General features: G+C 41.8%; 1 protein-coding gene and 1 long non-coding RNA gene across 3 annotated transcripts in view; one reads left to right on the top strand and one right to left on the bottom strand.

Moving 5' to 3' along the window:
* The window catches only part of DSG2 (desmoglein 2), a 53,614-nt gene extending 43,056 nt beyond the window's left edge, over positions 1–10,558 (bottom strand). Inside the window, exon 1 of one of the 2 annotated variants that reach the window (XM_009192567.4) lies at positions 10,439–10,558. In XM_009192567.4, the coding sequence (XP_009190831.1) occupies positions 10,439–10,543 (105 nt within the window). In that variant the 5' untranslated portion in view covers positions 10,544–10,558. Of the gene's footprint in view, positions 1–9,877; positions 10,177–10,438 lie in introns of those variants that run through there. The other variant, XM_003914271.5, reaches the window with a different exon arrangement.
* Positions 10,559–10,578: 20 nt separating this feature from the next.
* LOC103879649 lies at positions 10,579–25,022 on the top strand. The gene is made up of 3 exons (XR_640358.3): positions 10,579–10,682; positions 22,286–22,452; positions 24,430–25,022. It is a non-coding gene; the product is annotated as an uncharacterized LOC103879649 (long non-coding RNA).
* The last annotated feature ends 1,691 nt before the right edge of the window (positions 25,023–26,713 follow it).

Below are 26,713 nucleotides of genomic sequence, written 5' to 3'. Positions count from 1 at the left end.
GGAAGACAGTGTGGTGATTCATCAAGGATCTAGAACCAGAAATACCACTTGACTCAGCCATCCCATTACTGGGTATATACCCAAAAGATTATAAATTATTCTACTATAAAGACACATGCACATGTATGTTTACTGTGGCACTATTCACAATAGCAAAAACTTGGAACCAATCCAAATGCCCATCAGTGATAGACTGGATAAAGAAAATGTGGCACATATACACCATGGAATACTATGCAGCCATAAAAAAGGATGAGCTCATGTCCTTTGCAGGGACATGGATGAAGCTAGAAACCATCATTCTCAGCAAACTATCACAAGAACAGAAAACCAAACACCGCATGTTCTCTCTCATAAGTGGGAGCTGAACAATGAGAACACATGGACACAGGGAGGGGAACATTACACACTGGGGCCTGTTGGGGCTAGGGGGGAGGGGAGAGATAGTATTAGGAGAAATACCTAATACAGATGATGGGTTGATGGGTGCAGCAAACCACCATGGCATGTGTAAACCTATGTAACAAACCTGCACGTTCTGCACATGTACCCCAGAACTTAAAGTATAATTAAAAAAAAAAAAAGAAAAACAATACTTTTTCTTTTCATTGAAGTCATTGTTGGGTTGCTCAAACAAGCAAACCTAACTAAAATACAATTTCAATTCAAAATAGCATTTATTAAATGACTAGAAATGTAAAAAAAAAATACCGTTTTATTGGTAGGTGTTTTCTGTAATGGCCACACATGCTTTTGGAATTAGGCAAAATATAAATAAATCTGTACAACAGACTTCACAAAATTTGATAAACAAAAAGTATAGGCTGTTTCCACTTTTTTGCTGCAGTATATTCCTGACACTACACTAAAAAGTAAAATGAAGACAATGATTTCTTTTCACTGAGAAGTTTAAGAAAACCAAGAGCTTCAGACTGTCCTTTTTAACCATTAGATGGCACTGGCCTGTCAGTAAGGCAAACTGCAGGAACTACCAGAAATTAACCCACAGGAGACTCCAAGGTCCAAAGTGGGAAGCAAGCATTTCATTAGTCTCAAATAAGTGGATCAGCAAAATTGAAGAGAGTGAAAATCAAGGGCTTTAGAAAGTTGTATGTACAGTTTTGCAGGATTCTCTCTCTGAAATGAGGTAAATCTTAATTTACATTTCTTCTCTTTTTCCTCTCTAGAATGATTCTAATTTGCAGTGAAATAAATTATCTAGTTCCAGAAGTTCAGATCTTATTGATGACTCACTGTAGCAAACTGCTGTAAGGGGAATTCTCGATGATGTCTCTGGATTGACAGGCATTTGGTGCCAGGTGAACCTGGGTTTGATTCAATTTCACCCATTATTAACTTTCACTAAATCCAGTGACTGGCACACAGCAGATATTAAAAAAATGTCAAGTTCTTGTCCTTACACTCCTTTCTCCACTGTAAGCTCCAGGATTGCAGGGGGCAGTTCACATGCCCTTCGAAGACTGTTGGTCATATAGCGGATGCCCAATTTGTGACTGCTAAATGCATAAGAGTTAAACAAAAATTTACGACTTGGCCGGGTGCAGTGGCTCATGCCTGTAATCCCAGCACTTTGGGAGGCCAAGGCAGGCCAGATCACAAGGTCACAAAATGGAGACCATTCTGGCCAACATGGTGAAACTCTGTCTCTACTAAAAATACGAAAATTAGATAGGCGTGGTGGTATGCACCACGCTACTACCAGCTACTTGGGAGGCTGAGTCAGGAGGATCGCATGAACCCGGGAGATGGAGGTTGCAGTGAGCCGAGACTGCACCACTGCACTCCAGCCTGGTGAAAGAGAGAGACTCTGCCTAAAAAAAAAAAAAAAAATTACTACTCAACCCACCTGGGCATTAAATAATTCTCTTAAACACATGAAAATCATATCATTATTCCAGCTTTTCTAAACATAGAAAGATACTTTAACTCAGGTTTTTAAAGAATACATCTGTGCCCAAGGCATTTAGCTAGTTTATAGATAAAAGATACAAATATCTTGCTCTGAAGAAGCTTACAGTTTAATAGGAGGATCAAACTACTGTGAGGTAAGAAACCTTAATTGTATAACTGACGGCTATAAAAATAGTTCTGGGGAACTCAGAAAAGGCAAGATTACTTCCTTGTGGGGAATTCAGGAGAGGTTTAGCAAGGAGATAGCAATGGTCTTGGCCTTGGAAATGGAAGATAATCTGTTTCTGTGCATATAGGAGGAAGGAAAACGCACAGATGAGAGACTGCATGTGCCAGAACATGGAGATATTTGGACAAAAAATAAGAAGTAGTGTAGTTTTGGCACCTAGAACTATACAATGGTGGCAAGTAGAAAATAAGGACAAAGGCTGGGCGCAGTTACTCACGCCTGCAATCCCAGCACTTTGGGAGGCCGAAGCGGGCAGATCACGAGGTCAGGAGACTGAGACCATCCTGGCTAACACGGTGAAACCCCGTCTCTACTAATAATACAAAAAACTAGCTGGGCGTGGTGGCGGGTGCCTGTAGTCCCAGTTACTTGGGAGGCTGAGGCAGGAGAATGGCGTGAACCCAGGAGGCGGAGCTTGCAGTGAACCGAGATCGTGCCACTTCTCTCCAGCCTGGGCGACAGAGCGAGATTCCATCTCAAAAAAACAAAACAAAACAAAAAAAAACAAAAAGAAAAGAAGGACAAAGGGTTGAGCTGAGGTTCTTCACTGATCTTATAAGGAGTGGAGAGTCACTGGCAGCTTCTCATTAGGGAGACTATGTCGCTAGTGATTCTGAAAGATTTTCTGGCAGTACAGTGCAAGATAAAAGGCAGGAGACAGTTCAGAGATTAAAGTACTAAGTTAGGGAGATGGAATGAGGAACAGCATCGGGGAATGGCAAAGAGATAGACGGGTCGAAGTAGGAGCCTTTATGAGGACAAAAATCCTTGGCAATGCCCTGTGTGGGGATAACAGGGAAGGAGTCAGAGGGTGTCAAGGTTTTCGGTCTGAGTAGCTAGAAAGATGCAATTCCCAGAGCACAGACTGTAGACATGTTAAGCTCAGGTCCTTGGGAAAGTATTTGAGTAGGGAAGAGAGATGCTAGGTAACAGAGAGCAGGGCAGTGTGGCTCAATGACGGGTATGGATTGCCTGGCCGCTGGGGACGTTCTCAACAACCACACACACACTGTCCTGAGGGCAGCATCCTCTTGGTCACTGCCATTCTCTCCTACCCCTACTTGATGTCTCCTAGTGATATATGTACTGTGTACCCCTGCACCTGCCCCATTGTGCTTGGCCAGAAAAAAAAGGGGTGAGAAGCACTGCAGGTTCCTGTAAGTGAAAGGAACCCCAGAATACTGAGGAAGCAGAGGAAGGTGATATCTGAACAAGAAATGATATGATTAATGGTGTTAAAAGGAGATGATGACTGAGCTAGTACCCTTGCCCAGTTTCTCAATTAGCACTTTTGGGGTCTAAGGAGACTGGATCATTAAAATGAGGCAGTGGGTATCAAACATTTAGTTTAATGTTTTTGTTTGCATTGTAGGGGGCTTGAAAGAGTGGTTAGATGGAGGTGTTTTAGAACAAGGGAAATCTAAACGGTCTCATCTCCTCTCATCTCCATCCAAAACACTCCCCAGTCAGCCAGTTGGCAACTTCTTGACTGATGAAAATAATCCACAGTCAGGCGTGATTTCGAGGTGAGACCTGGAACAGGGCTTGGCACAGAGTAGGTGCTCAATATTTGTTGAGTGGACGAATGTATCAAGGTGTAATCAACCCAAGAGATATTTGCCTTTCAAAAAGAGGGTCCAGACAAGTAAAATAAATCCCTACTTAGAACCTCTTACTATTTGCCTATCACTGTTTCTCAATGTGGGTGCTATAAGCATTTTGGATAGAAAAATTCTTCACATGTGCCCAATTCTTGAAGGTTCTACAGAATGTAGGAGACTTAGTGTCCCTGGGCTTTGGGAACTAAATACCAGGGGCATCCTCAGGCACTGTGACAACCAAAATGCCTTCCCACCCCTTTGGCTCCCAAACCAATCTCCCTATGGCAGCCAGGCTGCTTCTCCTCCCAGGTACCCCATGGTCTGTGGGCTTTTCTGCCTGGCTTTGATCTCAGCTTACCAAGTCCTCAATGCCTCTTGCCTCTCTTTTTAACCAGGCAAAATTATACTTAATCACTCAAATCCTATAAAATCCTATCTCTTCTTTCTTGACCCTTTCCTGACCATCTCAACCAAAGCCCATCTTTTCATTTATTTAGTGATGCGAATACCTCCCTAAAAACACTTCCTTGGCAATTAGCTTTTTTGGGCTTCTGTTGGCTTGAAGGCCTATCTTCCTATACATTCTTCTGCCTCACTTTCTATGTTCAAGCAACAATGAACGTTTAGGTTCCTCTGCAGAACCATAACCTGTTGTTTTCAGTCCTTTGTAGATGCTCTTCTCTCTACCTAGAATCTATTTCTCTTCTTATCATCTCATTAATTTGTAATTATTCTCAGATACTAGCTGGGATACCCAGTGCTGAGACAGTTGCTCCTTCTGTAGGCTCCATGGTATTATGTTTCTCTATTATTACTCTTCTTACTCTATTGTTACCCATTTGGAAGTTAACCATTTACTTGCTGCACCATTCATTAGACTGTAAGCACCATGTGGGCAGAACATGTCTGGCTTTTTTATAGTTCCCCAGTGTTTAGCACGTTGCCTAGCATCAAGCAGGGATTCACTAAATAGGGGTCATGTGTGTTTGGTTTCTTTTCTTATGGACATTTCTCATCTCACTATAGACCATGGTATGAATTCTGTTGTTCCAGCTGCTTCACTCTAATCATCAAGCTTTGCATATGATAAAAACTTAATAAAAAACAAAACTGAGAAGATAGTTTTTCATCATATACAGACTATATGTTTATAAGCTGTTATCAAAGCTACTGAAATCTGTGGCAGAGTGAAAGGGGAAAAAAACTGTGATTAAAAATTGCTCAAATAGATCTAAAAGTCCTTTATGCTTTCAATTAAAATTTCTTCCTTCCTTTTTTTTTTTTTTTTTTTGAGACGGAGTCTGGCTCTGTCGCCCAGGCTGGAGTGCAGTGGCCGGATCTCAGCTCACTGCAAGCTCCGCCTCCCGGGTTCCCGCCATTCTCCTGCCTCAGCCTCCCGAGTAGCTGGGACCACAGGCGCCGCCACCACGCCCGGCTAGTTTTTTGTATTTTTTTTTAGTAGAGACGGGGTTTCACCGTGTTAGCCAGGATGGTCTCGATCTCCTGACCTCGTGATCCACCCGTCTTGGCCTCCCAAAGTGCTGGGATTACAGGCTTGAGCCACCGCGCCCGGCCTCTTCCTTCCTTTCTTCCTTCTTCCCTCCCTCCTTTCCTTTCTTCCCTCCTTCCTTCCTTCTTTTTTTTTGACAGAGTCCCCCTGTCACCCAGGCTGGAGTGCAGTGGCACAATCTCGGCTCACTGCAACCTTCGCCTCCCAGGTTGAAGTGATTCTCGTGCCTCAGCCTCCTGAGAAGCTGGGACTACAGGCATGCGTCATCACACCTGGCTAATTTTTTGTATTTTTAGTCGAGGCGGGGTTTCACCCTGCTGGCCAGGCTGGTCTCAAACTCTCTGACTTCAGGTGATCCGCCCACCTTGGCCTCCCAAAGTGCTGGGATTACAGGCATGAGTCACCGTGCCCAGCCTAAAGTTTCTAATTTTAATTACAATTTGACAGTTTTCAAAAATACCAATCCGTATTCAATGTGTAATTTTTCCCATGTAAATTTTTCTATGTCATAAACTATTTTGCAAAATATAGACCAGTAATTCTCATGCTTACAACTGTCTGACAATTAGATCAATTGGGAAGTTTCTATAAATACGTATTTATATTGTAGTGAGCCTGCCCCAGGGCTCACTACACCCACACACCACAGAATATTAGCCTTGGAAATTTTAATCTAGCTTATCGGGGATTTCTAATAATCAGAGAGAATGTAGACCAATGAATGCTCATGTCTTTTTGTAAAGTACTTGCCTTAAGTTAAAATTAAAGAAAATTTTTGTTAAGAGCTGCCATTTTCCCATTACCTACTAACTTTTAGAAACAAAAACCAGCAAGAAATCCATGTTTCTAAAATCCTTGGATATGATAATTGATTATTCTTATGGCTTCAATATTCACCATCTAATTTATACTTAAATGTATTCTTTAATATGTGCTATTCAGTTGTATATTAGAACACTAAGCATAACTCTAATATTATTGATAATTTATAGATAGTTGAATCCACTTGTTATGGATCAAATTATGACCTCTAAAAGATAATATATTGAAGTGCTAACCACCAGTACCTCAGAATGTGACCTTATTTGGAAATAGGGTCTCTGTAGATTTAACCAAGTTGAGGTCATTATTTTGGGGTATAATCCAGTACAACCGATGTTCTTATAAAATGGGGAAATTTGGAGAAGGACACAGACATGCACAGAGGCAAGACGATATAAAGAGACAAAAGAGAGAATGCCATGCGCAGATGGAGGATTGGAGTAATGAATGCACCTACAAGAGGAGGAATGCCAAAGATTGCCAACAAACCAGCACACACTTGGAAGAGGAAAGGAAGGAAACTGGTTTCAGAGGGAGCATGGCCCTGCCCACACCTTGATTTTGGATTTCTAGCCTCTGGAACTGTGAGATCACACATTTTTGTTATTTTAAGCCACCCAGTTTTTAGCACTTTGTTACAGCAGTCCTAGCAAACTAACACCCTACTAAATATGGCTGCTCACAGTGTGATCTGCTGCCATTGAATCCTTAAAATGTAGTTAGACTTTGAAGCACAAGCTTCATTCGTCGAACCCAAACCTGAAGCAACCATCAGGAAATCTCTCACCCACGAGCCCTCCTTGGCAATTTGGCGAGGCCTCTGAACCCCTTCTCAGATTAACAATTTCAAATTTATAAAATAAAATACAGGGGATTATCAATGAACCCAATTATATTGAAATAGTTATCAGCATTTTAAAAATACCAATTTGTGATACAGCAATATCATGTATTTTGTTATTAACGTATCAACTAAAAGATCTAGTAGAAAGTCTATTAGTGATGTTGAGAATAAATGGTATTTTGAGATCACCATAAGAAGATATAAAGGTATTTGTAAATTCTATTTTGATAGTCACAGCTACTGCTCACACTACTATGGCAGTGTCTTCCCCACACTCATCATTTAAAGAAATACTACATTTCAGTCAGAAGGTAGTTAAAATATATATGTAATTAATTCCTTGCCATCTCTAGGAACCCCTTGAATTCTATCTGTGAACCATTTGGGAGTCGATGGATTGCAGACAAAGAACGCTTGAAAAGGAAACATTCTCTAATTTTACTCAGAAAATTATTTCTTTTTCCCATTTTGATACAGCTGGCCTAAATGTGTGATAGCTATGTGGGTGACACAGCTACCTTCTGGTGTGTCTCCCTGTACTGCTGAGGAAAGCAAAAGGCCATGTGTCATAGACTCCACTGCAGGCTTCGTTCTGAATGGGGTTTGGGTTCAATCAGTATTTACATGAGATTTGAAAGAAGGAAGTGAAACAGAGCTCTGTGCCTGCTGTTTTTCCTGGCAAGCAGATGTGGATATAAGGAGCTGTTTCTTTGTAGTCATCTTGTTATGGCTCTAGTTATTAGATTCGTGAACACCAAGAGGCAAGGTACAAGCATCCATGTTGTTATGCATCCTAGCAGATGTGGCATGCATGGGTCTGCAGGTGGTAGCCAAAGTAGCACCCTGATCACAGCAGTTTCCAGACTGTGGGAGTGGCAGGGCAGTTCCTGGTCACAGGAGAGGCAGCAGTTCCCTAAGCAGTGTGGCACTGCTGTGTGGCTTTGAAGTCATTACTGACAGCTCAAATGGGAGTCTTCTCAATCCTTCCTACACTTAGGTAGTCAGTTTAGTGCCCCGAAATAAACCTATTCTTACTTTAAATAGCTAGAGTAAATTCCGTTACCTGCAACTGAACTCTGACCTAACAGACTACAATTTATATTCCTTCCAGTGAAGGACCTGTTTCCTTGGCAACTACTTCTGTCAGATGAGTTGCTTTCCTTTTTTTTTTTTTAACCAAAAAACTACAACTGCAAACACACTGAGGGTAAAATGCTGCATTGCCCACTATTCTCTGGACAAAAATAAACATATTCAAATTTATACTGCAGAAAGTTTTATAGAAAATACATAGAACAGTCCAAGAATTTTGCTCCTGTTCCATTGGCTATAGTCACTTTCTAAAGATGTTTATTACTGCCCAATAAGGTAAAAGTATCAAATTGCTAAAGTGAAAGATATGCCTAATTTGTTTACCTGCTACTCTGTGAGTGTACAAATTGGCCTGATTGCTATATTATTTGAAGATTAAAGGTCTTTTGTTTTCATATATGGAAAGAATATGTAACTCTCAAAGTGAGCAAGGTGTCACACTAGCTTGGAAATTCTTCTTAACCAAGGAAACATCAAGGTGAGAGGATTAGTTGTTTTGCCATCCCGGAGGCTAAAAACGAAGCCCCAAATCATGTTTTAGAAAAGTTTTGTCAACAAAATGAACTTTCATTGAAAGTTACCTCAAAGTTACCTGGGCAAAACGAAATGGATAAATAGAACACGAAAATGAACTGTGTGCTAGGCCTGGACGTCCTAATTATCATGCTCTTCCACCTGAAAGTTCATGGAAATCTCTAGACTGGATTTAGTCACGCCTTTTTCCGTTTTGAGACACACACACACACACACACACACACACACACACACGATTTTCTTCCATATCACACCAAAACTCTAGGATAGAAGGGCTCATGTTTTGGAAGTTAGAACTTTGAATACAGTGAATGTATTTGCGTTTTTAATTATTACATAAGAAAACAGAGTATGATTTTGCATCTAATCTCTGTAAACACATATTTGTGAACTCTCTGGAAGGTGAACTCACACCTATATTTTCAGAATAACTGTCACTTTATTAAAACCCATTTAGTAAACCCCTATCAGCGACACACATACGCGCAACCACTTAAACAAACAAAAAACCAACAGTTTAAAATCCAATTTGAGCATAAGAACTCTAGATCCAGGGGCTGAACGTCGTCTCCGGGGGTTGAGGGGTGGGGCGTGGGGGAGGGGACGCTACACTTCCATTTTCTGTAACCTTTTAAACGAATAAGTCTTCAAACTATTACATATGTTTATTATCTTAAATACTGGAAAACTTGTGAAACACCGACTCCATGAACTTTAAGTTAAAACTATATGTGGGTGATCCACTTATAAGCTTTGTAAATTACACCTTTTTAAAAAAAGAAACTACTTTTAGCCAACTTTTTGCACTCTAAGAATACAAGTATGTTCCTGGTTTCCCCAGTGCACCGGCTTGTGTCGGCGGCTAGAGGAGCTGGGGAATTCTAGGGAAATTCAAGGAACGTGGAAGTGGCGCGAGGTTGTTCCCTACTGCCCCCAGGTTTCTCATCCCGGAGACTAAACAAAGCCCCCGACTCCCAACAATGGTGTTCCCCGCCCCAGGGCTCACTACACCCGCACACCACAGAAAAGGGCGCTGGGGCCTGGGTGACGCGGGAAGGAAAACACAACTTCGACAGGTCGCAACCTACTCTCCTGGCTCCAGCCAAGAGGTTTTTCCGAAGCCCCAGGTCGGAACTCGCCGCAGCCTGCCCGGCCCTTTCCCACCTCGGGCAGCAGGAGGGAGCGCCGGGCTGGCGGGCGGCCGGGCGGCTAACGCGCACAAGGGCGGCGGGCAAGTCTGGGCGCGAGCTCTAGACCTTGCCCACCGACGCCCTCCCCGGCGGGGGCTCCCCTGCCCCGTTCGCGGCACTTACCAGGAGAAGCAACAGGGCGTACGCGCGTCCCGGGCTCCGCGCCATCGCACCCTCGCCTCCGCCTCCCGCCGTTGCACCGCTCCGCGCCGCCGCCTGCCCCGAGCGCGCACTCGGCTCCTCCCTGGCCCCGGGCCCCCCGGCCCGGCCAGGCCAACCACCCTCTCCCTCCCCGCCCCGAGGCAGTCTTCCCCGTGGCTGCCGCGCGGCCCAGCCCAGCCCAACCCTAAGGCGCGGCTCCAGGTGTGGCCGCTGCGAGAAAATGGAGCCCGGGGCCGGCCCGGGCCGCTCTTACACAGGTGGGGAGTTCCGCAGAGGAGGGAGGCGCAGGGTGGACTCCCGCCCCCTCGCACTCGCACTCGCACCTGGGACCGTGACGTCCCTGGGTTGCGGACTGTGGGTGGCTGGCCCCGCCCCGCCGTTCTTTCCTTCCCGACCCCCTCCTTTCTGGAGAATGGCGGGAGGAGGGACCCTCCTGGAGGGGCTCGAGCTTGGTAGCGCGCGGATTGCAGGGCCCCGGCCCAAGGACAAAAGCTCCACAGAGCAGAGTCCTGCGGGACTAACCTGCCCAGTGGCTGCGGGGCCAGGACGCCCAGCGCCGCCCAAAGGTCCCGCGCTTTGTGATTGTGCTTTGTGATCTGCCCGGAGCGCAGGTGGCGCTGGTGACATGGGGACCCGCGTTCTCAGGGAAGCTGCGACCGCGGTGCGTTCGGCCCCATCTCCGGGAGCTTAGGTCGTGGAGCAGAATTTCAGGTGGCTGTCTCCGCAAAGGCTGCTCTTCCCTACGGCCCTTCACTGCTTCCAACAGGTTTGCAGCTTATCTGGCTCAGGGAGAAACAATCCCCAGAGGTCAAAAAGGACAATTCTTGGCCTGGGAGAAAACTCTAGGTTTTACGGGACATAGGTATACTCTTTGATATGATTTACAAATTCTATTACACCACTAGCTAGATCAGAGGCCCCGCTCCAAGAGTAACTAGCTGGGTGGCCTGGACTAGCCTCTTTGAGCCTCAGTTTCCAGATCTGTCAAATGGGATTAATACCGACCAACGCACAGGGATGTTTTGAGAACGAAATTGGAACTTAAGCGTTCAATAAATAATTGTTAAAATTAGAACAGTATGGTTGCGAGGTAAGATGTTACATTGAAATCTTCTTGAAAAGCAGAAACTTAGTATGGGCATCCAAACACTAGAATCAGCGCGGGATTAGGAAACTTGCAAGAAATGTAACGACTGGAAGTAGCTGACGAGCCTATTGTTCTGTGCGGGCAAGGGGAGAAGACCAGACGCAGACACACAATACCTTTAAGGGTAAACAACCTTTATCCCAATTACATGGCAATGCGGATATAATAAGCGAACGATATACTAAGCAAATTGCAATGGGAAGGGGAGAAGGGAAAAGATATATTTATATTTACACTCACCAGACTGTGGAGGATTCGCCACCAGACCCGGAAGCAACAGCCTGGGCTCCAGAGGCGGACACTACACTCACCAGACTACAGAGGATTCTCGAAGTTTCTACATGCTCTGGGACCCTAGCTCTTTTTGTAACCAGTTGTTTGGCATGAGACCCAGTGACAAGGGCCCTTCCCGACTGGGCTCAAGGAACACAAAAAGGTCAACTTGTTTTTGCGATTGTCTGTTGTTTAACAACAACTAACAAATAGGAATAGATTAAATAGAGATTTCTTTGAAATAGAGCTGGATGAATTCCTCAAGGGGCTCACACTTGGTGACCATTGTTCCTGTCCATGTTCAGTTGAGTTCAAATTTAATATTTAACTTTTCCTCCACGTTCAGCTTCAATTTGATAATCAATTGCAGGAAAATACCCCTACAGATACATGGGGAAGGCATAGTTGATCTAGATTACAGATACAGGGTAAACACAGGAGAATTAAAAGCAACAATAATAACCACACCCACCATGGCTTTGCAAGGAGAGTAATATGGTGAGAATTGTCAGGGATATACCCATAATATCCAGTACGCAGTAAGGCGCAAACCCCTCCTTGGGTTGCAGTAAGCATATCTAATGCCATTCCATTTGCAACACAACAGTACGCAGCTGAGCAAATTCATCTGCTAACAACATACGTCCAGTGCTACTATCATTAAGAGCTTTTCTTAGAAGTAAGCTTAATATTTTAATTGGTTGCTGAAGCAGGATTACATCGGCCGCAGGGGAGAATACTGTGATAGGGTACCACCTCTAGGGAGTCGGGTGCACTCGTAACCAGAGATGTTTGTGAGCATCTAGATTACTGGGGAGGGCAATATTATCCCGGATGGTGAATGGAATTAATGGCTATCCCAAAGTGCATCTCCCCATCCAATGTGGGGGCAGGTATTGCCACCCATAGGATCCGCACACCCAGAGGGCCCCCCAGGGGATAGCAATGGAATTACTGTAATCATACTGTACTCATGTGTTATAAAAGTAGGAAAAAGACTGTGTTTCACTGGGGATAATGTTGATTTGGAGCATGTGTTGACAGTGTCTGGCAGTAGAAACCCCAGAGCACCAAGCCTTGGTTTGGTCAAAGAAAGTCCAGGTTGGATTGCAAGTGTTGTTGTTGTGGTCCCATTTGTAGCGACATAGTCATTCAGAAATGTTAGCAGGGAGGATTCTCCAAGGTAGCCCATTCCCAGCGGCCTCCAGCAACTCAACGCATAGCCAACATAGACTGCGATTGGCTTCTTCTGCAGCGGTGGCTACCCAGTTGATGAATTTAATCTTGGCCTCAGACACAAAGACACAGGTGCCGACCATTAGTAGATAGGTTATTCCCTGTGATAACAAAAACGGAGGGGAATATGATATTGTTTTTCATCTTTAGGAAATTGTACTCTGCTTCATTTTCTGCTCCTATAGCTACAAGGTCACCAGTCTTAAGGGTGGGACCTGATGGATGCTCTACCCAAATTTTGGCTCCAGGATTTTGGCTCCAGGATCTGCATTCCCCAGTTCTGTGTGTAGCCTCTGTTGGGGCAGAGATTTCCTCAGGGGTAATTGTAGACAAGGTTCCACTAACAATTGAGCAACCAGCATCTGAGGTTTTATAGCAAAAGAATCTGGAGTGGTATTGTATAAAACGACCTTTAACTCTCCCTGGTAATCACTATCAATTATACCATACATTATGAAGCCTCTCATTGCAAGTCTTGAACATGTTGTAATCCATTCGTCCGCATTCAAGTTTGCAGTTATGGTGGAAATTTTGGCCTGTTGATCTGCCTGCTGATGAAATAGTCTTTCAAGAGAAAACAGAGACGCATGAGCATCAACATGGAAAACAGTGATAATGGTAGTGTGTGCCAGGATTCAGATGTCTTCCCCGTATTGTTTACCCCAAACCTCTTTGTTCCCAATTAACCATTTGTTTTGTTACTGTTGGGGCATCCAGGTAGGAAGAACATTTGCTACTTACCAAGAGTCGGTATTCAAGTGACAAATCCCTCTGGCCTCCTCCTGAATAGCTCAGAGGACCACTACTAGTTCAGCCAACTGGCTGCTCCCACCCCTTCCTTCATCAGAAATGCTTATGCTTTTTAACAGGGTTATGAGCCATCACCTTCTAGCATCGGGTCCCATCAATGTATTTGGTAGATCCATCAGTAAACCAAGCATGTTTCTGATCCTCTGGGCTTAGTTCTTTAAAGGATTTGCCCCATTGGACGGGGGAGGTTTCCTTCCCTATCTGTAGGACTTGCTTGGTGATTTCCTGAACTGGCAAGTTTTGTATATCCTCATGTAAAAGTGATACCCCCGTTGGTTTTGGCTTAGCCTGGTCTTGTATGTACCATTTCCATTTGATGATGCTACTTTCCCTATCTGGTGAGCTTTGGGGGAACTCGTGACCCAAGTCATAATAGGAATTTCAGGCCTCATAAAGACATCATGGTTGAAGCAGAGGTGCGCCATTCCAGCAAAGCCCTATAGCAAGCTAACAATTACTTCTAGAAAGGTGTATAAGCTTTGTCATCCTCTGGCAGTTTTCAGGTCCAAAACCCCACAGGTACTGTCTTCCCATCTTGTTTCTGCCTAAGGCTCTGATTAGCATGTTGATCTAGGACAGTTACTTGCAGTTCTGCTGGGCCATCCTGTATGGGCCATAGATCCAGGACCAGTTGCACTGCTTGTTTAGCTTGTTCAAAAGCCATGCTCTTTTCGTCTCCCCAGTGAAAGTCATAGCCTTTTCTAGTGACTGCGTGCAGAGGTTGTAAAATGTTACCCAAGTGGGGAATATAATGTCTCCAGAATCCAAGCAAGGCAATAAATTTCTGGACCTCCTTTTTAGTGGTAGGAGTTGCAAATTCTAGTATTTTAGCTTAGCCTTTGGTAAAATGGACTATTTCCCTGCATTCCATAGGATGCCAAGAAATTTTACAATTTGTGTAGGTCCTTGAATTTTACTGGGGTTAATTTCCCATTCTTGAGACAGGAGCTGGGTTTTACCTGCTCCAATCCCCAGCTCACTAGTTTTTCAGTTTTACCCTGGCTGGGCCACTTGAACAACTGCTTTTTTTAGCAATAGTCTGATAGCTTTGAGCCTGATTAGTCAAGACATAGGCCTGGCATTGGGCCAGGGTGAGTCTGGAAGTCAGATTAGCATTTTCCTTTTCCAGCTTACATTTCTCTTGTAGCAACCAGTCCTTATCTTGATACATTAACTTATAAGCAGTAAGCAAGCACCATCCACACCAGGAAATTCCCTCAGTTTCTTCTTTACCAACTGAGATTCCCTCCAGCACCTCATGCACAGCCAATGGCTCAGAATGCACTAATTTATATTCCCAATTTTCACACAGTCCAGTTCCGTTAGATCACTCAGTGACCAAGGAGGAGAAGTCGGTGAGTTCCCATCCCAGGATATGGGGACCTCCCAGCCCGATCCTTGTGGTGGAAAAATGGCATGTTTTCACTTTCGGATCCTGTTCATGACCACAAAAATGTTTTGTGCTGGAGACCTGCGAGGGGAGAAGGCATGCACAATACTTTTAACAGTAAACAACCTTTATCCCACGTAAATGGCAATGCAGATATAATAAACAAATGATACAATAAGCCAATGATATAATAAGAAAATTGATATAATAAGCAAATTGCAATGGGAAGGAGAGAAGGGAAAAGATAAATATATATGTATATGTATATATGTGTGTGTGTATATATATATTTATATTACCTAGACTATGGAGGATTCATCACCAGACAGGGAAGCAACAGCCTGGTCTCCAGAGTCGGCCACTCATCCGTACACTGACAAGGAGATGTCTCATGAAGCTTCGGTGCAGTCTGGGACTGTAACCAGTTGTTTGACATGAGGCCCAGTCACCAGGGCCCTTCACGACTGGGCTCAAGTAACACAAAAGGTCAACTTGTTTTTGCGATTGTCTGTTGTTTTTCAATAACTGATGTATAGGTATAGATTGAAATAGAGATTTCTTCAAAACAGTGCTGGATGAATTCCTCAAGGGGCTCACACAACCTCTTCCAGGACTTGATGACCATTGTTTGTGTCCATGTTCAACTGAGTTCAAATGTAATATTTAACTTTTTTCCCCATGCCTATATAAGCATAAAGGGTTATTTGGAGACTAGAAAGAGAGGTTTGGCATTAAATTTGGCTCAAATAGTAGAGTTACTTCTGTGGTCCAAAGTGCCCCCTCACCCTCTGGCAGCATCTCCCAAGTGCCAATCTTCAAGATCTAGTAAGGTCACCACCTCCTCTTTACACTCTTTCTTCCCAGGCCCCCAAGGACCACTGCCTATTTGAGCTGAGAGAAGCACATTGTCCGTATGTTTGGGGCTTAGCTGCTGAGTAGATTTTCTCATGCAGTTACTTAAGTGACGGTGGCTGAATTAGTTGAGGACTTAGCTCATCACTCTGCTCAGAAGTGCCCCAGACTGTGCTGTGTACTGTGGGATACTCTCAGTAAACTTTTTAACATAATTGAATCTGGAGAAAATATGTCTCAATTTCCACTGCTTTCTCTTGAGCTAGATGGGGGTATTAGCACACCTTGGTGACACTTCTCATTTGCCATCATGCTGGGAGCACTCCTGATTTAAGAAGTGAGGCTTTTACCAAATCACTTGCAGAAATAATTGTAGGAAACTGTATGTCAGTCCTGCCTTAAATTTGTGCCCTTGCAATTGAGTCCTATAGAGAAGTATTTATGCTTCATTATTAAGACTTTGGTTTCTATTCAGCAATGAAGATAAACGTAGCTTCCAGAATGAGAAATAGCCAATGCAAACTTTATTTCTGTTGTATTTTCAACCTCCCCTGAAGGCTGTCAAAGTTAGTTTCAAGGTAGTATTCCTTCTATAAGACATTTTCCCCAGGACTTTGAGAGAAGGTGCCAATATGTCATCCAATGCCATGTCACTTCTGAATTAGTTCTACTTTAAAAAATCTAAAACTTATGACTCAGGGAGCTGAAGGGACTTCTTGAGAATCAGATGTTTCACAGCTATCTCTCTGGCTCCTAACTTCTTTATGCTAGGGTTAGAGTAAATCTCTTTTGTACATCTCTGTGCACAAAAATAAATGTAACCATTACCAACAAAGGACTAAGGATTTGTTTACAATAAATTGAAGTGTTAATAGGATGTGAAAATTTTAACTTTCATGTTTTCCTCCCCTAAGTTAGTTGAACATTATGGTAAATGTACTTTTCTTAAGACATTTAGAATGGATTGGTTCAAAACATAATTTATGCAAATAATAATTACCTTTAACATCTAGATAGATTCAAAATGTCTACCTAAATTTATGTTTTCCAGAATACTTTGCTTCACACACATACACAGATGAGAATCATCTTCAAGTGATTAGCTCATTAAAATCACCTCTTTAATATGATCTAAAACAAAAAATACTTTAAAGGGTTTCAGAAAGATCAATGAAAATTAATATATCTCTTTTCTACTAACACTTCCTCCTTACTCCCAACACATCCTAACATTAAATATTACTATAAAAATGGACAGTTCTTTGCTAAAGGTCTGATAAGTGGCTGATCACTTAATTCCAGTGAAAATTTCATGAGTATATGTATTAGATTTAATGTTTCAGAGGTGAGAGCTAAATCTGGTTGCTATCCTTTTAAAATGCCTTATAAACAAATCATAGAGTTGTGTAGCTGTTATAAAAAAAGGTTATCATGGTCAGGAGGATTACTCATAGAATGTTGATTACTAAAGGGCGTATGGGCACAGGACAAAATATGAAATACTCCCAGGTAATCTGAGAAGGGAAATACAAAAAATCTGTTTTTTGGTTTAGCTCTACTAGTTTATTCAATATTTACCTTGTCCCTGTTCAACAAACATTTAATTTTCATTTTATTGGGAATGCAAAATTAAATGTTTTCCCGTATCCAAAGAAACAAGAATATGTGCTTATAAAATAATATAACTATAATTACTTATAAAATAATATAACCGCCGTGGTAGAACTACACATGCAGTATAATATGAACAATGAAGAAGTTTCCTACCTCACACTTTGGACTATGGGATTAGAAAAGGCTTCTTGGAGGAAGTTTGGTGAAGTGATTCTTAAAGGATGAGTAATTGTGAACCAGGTGTTGAACCTGCCTGGGCAGAGGAACTCAAAGCGTAGACGCTGTTGATGAAGAGTCAGGGCTTTTGCTTTAGCTGTGAAAAAAGCCTTCTTTTCATCATGATGACACAAAAAGGGAAATCAGAAGTAAACACTTCTCTTTTGGTAAAAACATGTTGAATTTGAGACATTAGAACAAAATCCAATTCGAAAAGCCTAGCAAGTCATTTGAAATGAGAAAGGACAACTGTACTGCAAATAGATTTGGGTAGCAGAAATAGTCACCTTATTTTGTTCCCATCTCACTGACTGTTCTTTCTCAATCCATTTCTTACCCTTTGCTGCTTGTAAAATGTGTGTGTCTTCTGAGTTCTGTACTTTGCTTCTTTTCTTCTTACTTAGTAGCAGGTATGATTCTGTGGTCACTTCCATTGTGTAAACTTAGCTTTCTTTCTCAAGCTCGAATCATGGGACATCACTACTTGGATATTTCATGGGAACCTCACACTTTCATAGTAATTTTGTAGGGATATCAAATAGCATATTGACAAAAAAGCATTCCCTCTGATATGGTTTGGCTGTGTCCCCCACCTAAATGTCATCTTGAATTTTAGCTCCCATAATTCCCATGGTTTGTGGGAGGGACCTGGTGGGAGATAATTGAATCATGGGTGCGGTTTCCCCCATGCTGTTCTCATGGTAGTGAATAAGTCTCACTAGATCTGATGGTTTTATAATGGGTTTCTTCTTTCGCTTGACTGTCATTCTCTCTTGTCTCCCTTCATGTAAGATATGCCTTTGCTTCTCTTTTGCCACGATTGTGAGGCCTCCCCAGCCACGTAGAACTGTGAGCTTACTAAACCTCTTTCCTTTATAAATTACCCAGTCCCAGGTATGTCTTTATTAGCAGCACGAGAACAGATTCATACATCCTCTCTTTACTATCTCTCTAGTGCAAGCTTGCTACTTCCTCATATGCCCCACTCAGTCAATGGCAGCCTTGCAAACTTGGCCACTCATGCTAGGACCTGAGTGGCATCCTGTATTTCTTTTTCTATACTCTCCGTGTCTAGTTACTTACCTCTCCTTCAGTGCACTGTGGCTCTATCCCAGATGACTCATACAACCTGCATAGCAGCAATCACATCGTAGTTTATGGTTATTTCATCCACGTCTACTACTCCACCCATTTCTTTTTCTCAAAGCTGTTCCTTCTTTGAGAGCAGAGGCCGTATGATATTCACAGTGGGCCCAACCCTCAGCATCCAGCACATATCTGATGATCAATTAAGATTTGTTGAAATAAGACCACACAGGAAGGGATTAATTTTAACTGAAAAAGGAGTATTATGAGGAAAAGTGTTTGGAATATCCACTGTGGGTGAATTAGCAGAGGCTCTGGTAAGAAAATGTTGGTCTGTGATATGTGTGTGTACATGCATTTGCACACACATGCACACATGTTAGTTGTGTACATGTGTTTTCCCTAACACTGCAGCCCAGGGCAGAATAAGGATGGCAGCTGGTAGGTGTAAGTCAGGGTTGTAGAGGGGCCTGACGGACAGTTAAGAGGTGTAAGTATCCAGGAAAGATCAACTATTATTTTGATGTTTTTCTAGGTCCACATTGACAACATCTTATGGAAATATCTATGTAAAACATCTATAAAGAGAACTGAGCTAGGCACTGAGGACAATATCACACATACAAAAATGATAAACAAGATCTATAACAAAAGGCTGAAAGTGCTGGGAATATTTAACCTAGTAAAGAATAAAGTGGTCAGGTGCAGTGGCTCAAGCCCGTAATCCCAGCACTTTGGGAGACCTAGGTGGGTGAACCACCTGAGATCAGTAGTTGAAGACCAGCCCAACCAGAAACCCCATCTCTGCTAAATATAAAAAATTAGCTGAGCGTGATGGCGCATGCCTGTAATCCCAGCTACTTGGGAGGCTGAGGCAGGAGAATTGCTTGAACCTGGGAGGTGAAGGTTGCAGTGAGTCGAGATTGCACCTGTGCACTCCAGCCTGAGCAACAAGAGTGAAACTCCGTCTCAAAAAAAAACAAAAAAAAAGAATAAAGTGACAGTATCAGAAAAAGAATATAAAAGCCCTAAAAATCATTTCTGTAAGGAATATATTCCTATTGCTTCTTTAAGAGGAAATATGTTTAAGTTTCAGAGGAAAAGGTTTAGGTTAGAAACTGTAACTTTCCATTCCATAAAAAAAGCTTTATGAAAAGAAAAGAAAAAAGGTATAAGTATTCAGGATACTCCTGGAATTGAGTGTGGTCACGAGGAAGACAGACAGGGTAAATGAAGCTGGAGGAGCTCAGGGGCCAGCTGAGAATAGACAGTTTGTTACATTGGCCCTGGAGAAATGGGAGAGGATCGTCCTTCCCCTCAATCCTGGAGAAAGACCCATGATCCTATTCCATGTAAGACAAGGCATGGATGACTGCACCAACATTTGGAGTCAGGACCTTGAAATTCTTATGGACTGTCCAGTTAGATGGACCGAGAGCTGCTTCTGCCTTAGGTGGCGAGAACTTGGCCAACTTGGGGGTGGAGGAGGCCTCTAATAAAGAGAGTGGGAAAAGTTATGTTGACTTTCCCAGTTAGAACTCCCAGGATAATAAAGCCCAGCAGACTAGAAGCCCTATTTTCTAGCACAGAGAAACCAGCACGTCCTTAATGAACAGTCCCCACATTCTGGGGGAGCAAAAATAGGCAGCCCTGAGATCACAGCCACAGACGTCAATATCCCGAAAGAGTGAGAGTCCCAGTGCCGTGAGTCACAGTGTCTCACTGAGCTTTCCCCATGTGTTCCTCCTGGTGAGTCAGTATACATGGACTGACTGCTTTGGATGCAAAGTCTCTGAGCCAAGCTGTTTTAAGGAAATCGTTAACATTGTTCATGAGGTAGAGGAGAATTAGGGAAAAACAATGATAGTTGCACAATAGGATTTGGTGCAGTAGGGGAAACAAAATGGTCTATTCTTGGGAATCAGTAGGGTGTTGAACACATCTCATGCAATCTTTTTTGAACTAAGTCACACTAGTTTAAAAATGTGATCAGAATATAATAATGCTGGATTGAGGCAATTATGAAACAGGCAACTGCCTGGGAAACCCCAGCAAGGCCTGGAGGCCCCAACATAAGGCCTCTCCCGTTCACTGATTAATGTTGGCATTCCTTCAGCAGAAGGCTTCCTTGGAGTGCGTATTACTGGGAGGGCAGCATGCTGATCCATTGTCAGTTACTTACATCTTAGTCTGATGCCACAGGTTCACCAGGCATGCCTCACCTCGGAGGCTTGCATTTGTGGTTCCTTTTCCCTGGAAGGTTCTGCTCCAGAAATGTACAAGGTCTTTTCCATCGCTCTTCACTTTTCTCCCCTCAAATATGACCTTCTCAGTAAGGACATTCCCTGACCAATGATTTTTAAAATTGTAATTACCCCCGTCCCCCACCCCGCCACCTGCCCGTGCCCAGAGCTCCCCATCCTCTTTTTCTCTTCTAAAAGACTGTTTTAACTTATTTGTTATCTGTTGCCATTCCCTAGGATGTAAACTTTGTGAGGGCTGGGATTTTTCCCTGTGAACTGCCATGTATCCTGCAAATAAAACAGTGCCTGGCCCAATGTAGGCCTTTAGTAAATCCCAGCCGAATGTGTAAATAAATGAGTAAGTGAAGAAATTTTCAAGGTTATTTTGGAAGAGAGAGAGAGAGTAAAATGAGGGTAAAGGGGAAAAGGAGAAGAGAATGTTGGATTCATGGAATCCAACTCATGAGTGACTGTCACCAAACCGGGGCGGGGGTGTGATGGGGGAGGCCTGGCTCACTGTGGACAAAATTGCTCTACCTCACAATTTCATCAAGAGTGGGCATTGCTAAGACTGCTGGGACAGGGTGAAGTGGAGGAGTTCAGAGGCCAGTGGAGAACACTGCTGTGTTCTTCCTCTGCTTTAAGGCTCCCTTCCTCGCAGGGGGAACCAAGGAAGAAAACATTAACGACATGAAAAATCCTCTTCTCCCTGGAAATGAACAAAGCGTGCATCCACTAAAGGAGTGCAACACTGGGGAAAGCTGGTTTTATCTACTCATGACAAATCTATTATTTTGGTTTCACCCTAGGTTTTGTTTATGGAAGTTCTTGGAAAGATAAGGGAAATAGCAAAGAAAGAGAGCAGGGGAGTCCTCGGTTGCTAACAACAGTCCTGGACTGGAATCCATCACCAGCATGACAGGGCTTGCAGGGTTTTAGGGCAGGCACAGCAGTACTTACTGAGTGTCAGACAGAAACCACCACACTGACCCATTGTGACTAATGAGCTTAGGGAGATACCCAGAAATAAATAAATAAATAACCCTCAGAAGACAGAAAAAACAAACAAAACTGGTTTTTGGCAATTATTTCATTAGTTCGTACATAGACAATGACATTCTTATGTGCGAGGAAAAAGTGAAATAGAAGCCATGCAGTGGCTTTGGAGAGTGAACCCGGAAGTAAAATAGTGGGTTTAAAAATCTTTCCAAATGACCTAGAATGATCATTGTAAGTACTTTGGTTGAGAGATACACAATTTCAAAAGTACATGATTTTCATTCTGAAGAAAAAACAAGAATTTAAAGTAATTAATTATTTATTTTAATTGACTTTACAAATTAGTCTTTTTGGTGGTGGCTTGAAAATTTCAGTCAATGTACTAATTTGTTAATAGTAACAGTCTGAAATTTGTGAAGGATTTACTTTGTTAAAATGATTGGAGCACATTTAAGGCTATTCAATAATGAACTTACCCACTTGTGTTCTGCTATTCTTCTCAGGTTGAGGAGGAACATGGGTTCCATCAGGGAAGGAGATGGGAACCTTAGCCTTGATCACAGGGCTTCTCCATCTGAGGGTGTGAGCTTGTGAATGTCATCTACTTTGGAGGACATACTTCATGAACTGTGCTGACTACAATTACGATATTGTTATTCTTGAATCCCAGGTTGGATATTGTGAATGGCAAATTATTTCTATCTAGTAACTTTACTTCTGTAGCAAAAGTAGTTGAAAACCCCGTAACATGATAAATAATAATTTAATTAACTTAGTTATCTGTACACAGCCAGGGAACTGGAGAGTCGAAGTAGTCTTTCAGATATTATAATAGAAGAGAACCAAAACATTGTCTCTGGTGTCTAGAATTTCAGGAAAGTTTTTTTTTTTTTTTTTTTTTTTTTTTTTGAGACAGAGTCTTGCTGTCTCGCCCAGGCTGGAATACAGTGGCACGATCTCAGCTCACTGCAACCTCTGCTTCCCGAGTGCAGTGGCACAATCTCAGCTCACTGCAGCTTCCGCCTCCCAGGTTTAAGTGGTTCTCCTGCCTCAGCCTCCTGAGTAGCTGGGATTACAGGCACATGACACCACGCTTGGCTAATTTTTGTATTTTTAGTAGAGACGGGGTTTCACCATGTTGGTCAGGCTGGTCTTGAACTCATGACCTCGTGATCCACCCACCTTGGCCTCCCAGAGTGCTGGGATTACAGGCGTGAGCCACTGCGCCTGGCTGAAAATATTTGTTTTTAAACCAATTTTGTTCAAATTATATAGCCTTTTTTTTTTTTTTTTTTTTTTTAGTAGACCTAGATTGAGTTATATCACCTCTTCTAATTCTCACTCCAAGTGGAGGTTTTATGAGACAGAGATATGTTTAAAGATTAAGCAAACTGATTAAGCAAAAAAAGTTTGATACAAAGAAGGCAATGGGAAAAAAATTGCTCTAGATAGTTTAGATGTAATGCTCACAATGACCCTTTTCAGCTTGTCCGAGGACAATTGTGGTTAAAATTTTAAAAAAATGACTGTGTTCACTATGAACATTACTGTGTATCTTGAAAGCTGACCCCTTACTTAGCTAGGCAATCTTCTGCACATTTACTGTAATGTCTTCCTCCTCCCAATGGCCGTCTCTGCAGCTGGAACAATATGTGAATGACATTATACCTTTGGAGAGAGTTACACCCATTTGATGCAGAATCAGCTACAATAAAGTTACGTCAGTCAACGAAGACTGCTTATGATTAATTCTCTTATGAGTATGAGAGAGGAAGAAAGTGTATCATTGTACTTCTTTCTTAACTGTGGGATTAGAACATTAATCTAAAGTAAGTAGTAAAGTTGATGACAGCAGGTTAAGCAGAACAGTATTACAGAAAAGATTCGGAGTTGGATAATGTGAAATCCATGTAAAACCTCATGTGAAGAATTGCTGTATGGTTCATAAAATTGCCATGGCGAGTTTTCATTGTCTGACACTGTGGGAGAATCGGTCTACTCTATACCCCAGAATTTTCAATATTTGAAATCTTGAGTCTACAGAGTATGCTCAATGGGTCAGAATGTGAGGCCTTTGTCCCCGGTGCACAGAAGTGGTCTACATGGACAGATGTGAAATGTGCAATTGGAGGGATGCTGGATAGTGTGAGTTCTCAAGTTGCTTTACCTCCTAACCTATTGCTTAATGATAATGAAAATTCACTTTGTTTATGCAGTCAACAAATATTCTAAACATTAAAGACACACACTTCAGAGAAAAGTAACAAAGTGCTTTTTGTGATTTATACCTTACTGTGAATTAATTTCTCAAACATTAAAAAACTTATCAACTAGTTATGGCCAGTTTTTAGAGGAAGCAGGTAGCAGTGAATATGAAGACATCAGGCATGTCATGTGCTAGAAATAAAGAATAAACATGCAAAGGTAAAGACAGATTTCACTTCCTTCCATTTTATGATGGGTCAGCTGGCATTTGCAAATAAGCTCATTTTTCACTTGCCCAGCAGTGATAATGATCCATAAATCATATAGAAACTGAACATAAAATGTGGTCTTTTTTCATGCAGTTTGTCACTATTCTAGTAACAGTAAAATATATATCCAATGGAAGTGGGGTCGATTAGCGTCACTGTTTTTTTTTTTCCAGAGCCATCTGGCTGTCCCATCTAGCTGGTAGACATTTCTAGTAAGAAGAAGAAGAAAGAAGCCATCCATCCTGCCCATGACCCTATTGCAACATGATAGAAACAACCTACACCACCCTGTCACATTCAATATCCACCTGAACACAGGAATTCAATTAGAAGCCTAAATTCACTTTTCCAAGGAAGCTGAACCGAAAAATGGCAATCTCTGGTGATTCTGATCAGTTTGGGTATACAAGATAACAATTTGTTATGAACTGGCACATCTCCATTGGACTGTGTATTCATCGGAATTTCCAGTGCTGAGAAGACTAGGACAATCCTTGTGGCTAAGGCAAAAAATTAATAAAAAAGACATATTGTGGTGGCAGTAGCAGAAAGAGAATCAGCCTAGCCAATTCTTAACTCTGAAATTCATCCCCGAGTTACTTCTCAGCCTCAATTTAAGCATCCATATAAAAGGAGGGCTTTGGATCATACAATAGGGATATTTCGAGATTCTGTGGTTTCAGTAGTTTGTACATTAGAACTCTTAACTTTGAGATGATTGAGTTCATCTTGAAGATTTAAAATACAGTAAAAAAATGAAAACAAATCTTTATGAGCATTTACTATGTTCAAAGTGCATTCTTGTAACTTTACAGAAACTGTGTGAAATAGAAGCTATTATTATCTTCATAATAATAGTCCAGAGATGTTCAGAGAGATAAAGAAACTTGCCCCAAACCATAAAGTTAGTAAGTTGGGAAACGGGGATTTGAACTCAAGTATGTGGTATGTCTCCAAAGCCTGAACTCTTAACCATTAACTTAAATGCACACAAAAAAAACAAAATAGAAACCTTTTCAAGTTTAATTTTTGTTAATCATTAAAATATAGTTATTTTGATTGACTAATAGATGGAGTGAGATTTTTAAAAATTCTCTTAGCTCCTTTGGTAGTGGTTTCATTGTTTGTTTTTTGTTTTTTGTAAACTTTAATAGGTTTTCTTAGGTTGACAACCCATTCTCTATATTCCCGAACATCTCCTGACTTGTTCCTTCAGTAGAGATACCCTTTTCTAGCCAGCGTTGGCAAAAGTAGCAATAGCATGCACCGGCTTGTTTGACAGGCCCTGGGTGAGCCTTTGTTGCATGAAGTAGGAGGTCTGTTATTGTCTTGGTAGCATATGCCTTCATTATAAGTTTGCCTCTTTGAAAGAATATTCAAAGACCAGCACGAAAGAGAACATTTCCAGGATCCAAGAGAGTGTATGTAGAAACAGTGGCAAGTTAGAAAATCAACTTAGATATCAGATAGTTAGCAGCCACAAAATATGTTCTGAGGAAAAATTCATAGCAATGTATAACAGCTGAGAAAAAGAGGGAAGATGCAGGAAGGTAGATATTGTCAGAACTTACTAGACTAAGGATTTATTGCATATTTTTTACTAATTAAATGTTGGGGATGTCAGACCTGGTTGAAAATAATTGAAAGTCTGGTTAAATAAGGCTTTTTGCCATAGCTTACCTAAAGAAATTTAGGTGCAAAATCTAGGTGATTATTATTATTTTCTAAAATAATAAAGCTAGATAGGAGAATTCTTAAATGTGGAAACTTTGTGTCTGCAATGTACACTAAGCATTAGCATCTGGTCCATGTATTTGATAATGGAAAGACCCTGCTTTAGCTATGCCAAGTCATGAGGTTACCTGAGGCAAGAATGTGGGTGTGTGTGTATTTCATCTGAGTTACGATCAAATAAATCTTATTATCAGTAGAAGTCAGTTGGACATGAGGAGACATGACTGAAGTTAATCTCATATTTTGTGTTTAAATACTCATTTTTCACTTAGTAACAATGTCTCCTTGCAGGATTGAAAATCACGTCATTATGTCATTTGAATAAATACAGGATTACCTGATTCTTCTCTGCTTTATAATCAGGAAAGTTCCTTCCAATCCTTCTTTTGATTATGAAAGAACATAAATACTTCTTCTGCCTTCTGGGAAAATGAGGACATACACATTGTTTCAATATCAGTGTTTTGCTTATATTATCATTTGATTCTCTGTGTTGTCACATAAAATTCACTGTTTGCTAACTTAGTAATGATGAATTCCGCACACAGAAAACATCAGAGATGTTCTGAGGCGTAAAATTGAAAATATAGTGGTACCATGTTCTTTAGGAAAATCAAAGTAGAAATGAAACTGACTTCAAGGAGTAAAAAATTTGTAGTTGTTAAAACATGTTCTTTTCCACAAATCATGGAAACACTGAGCTGGAAGGACCTGTTTAAGGTA

The sequence above is a fragment of the Papio anubis genome, chromosome 19 (assembly GCF_008728515.1).
Source record: "Papio anubis isolate 15944 chromosome 19, Panubis1.0, whole genome shotgun sequence".
NCBI classification, from domain to species: Eukaryota; Metazoa; Chordata; class Mammalia; order Primates; family Cercopithecidae; genus Papio; species Papio anubis.
This window is presented reverse-complemented; position numbering and strand designations above follow the sequence as displayed.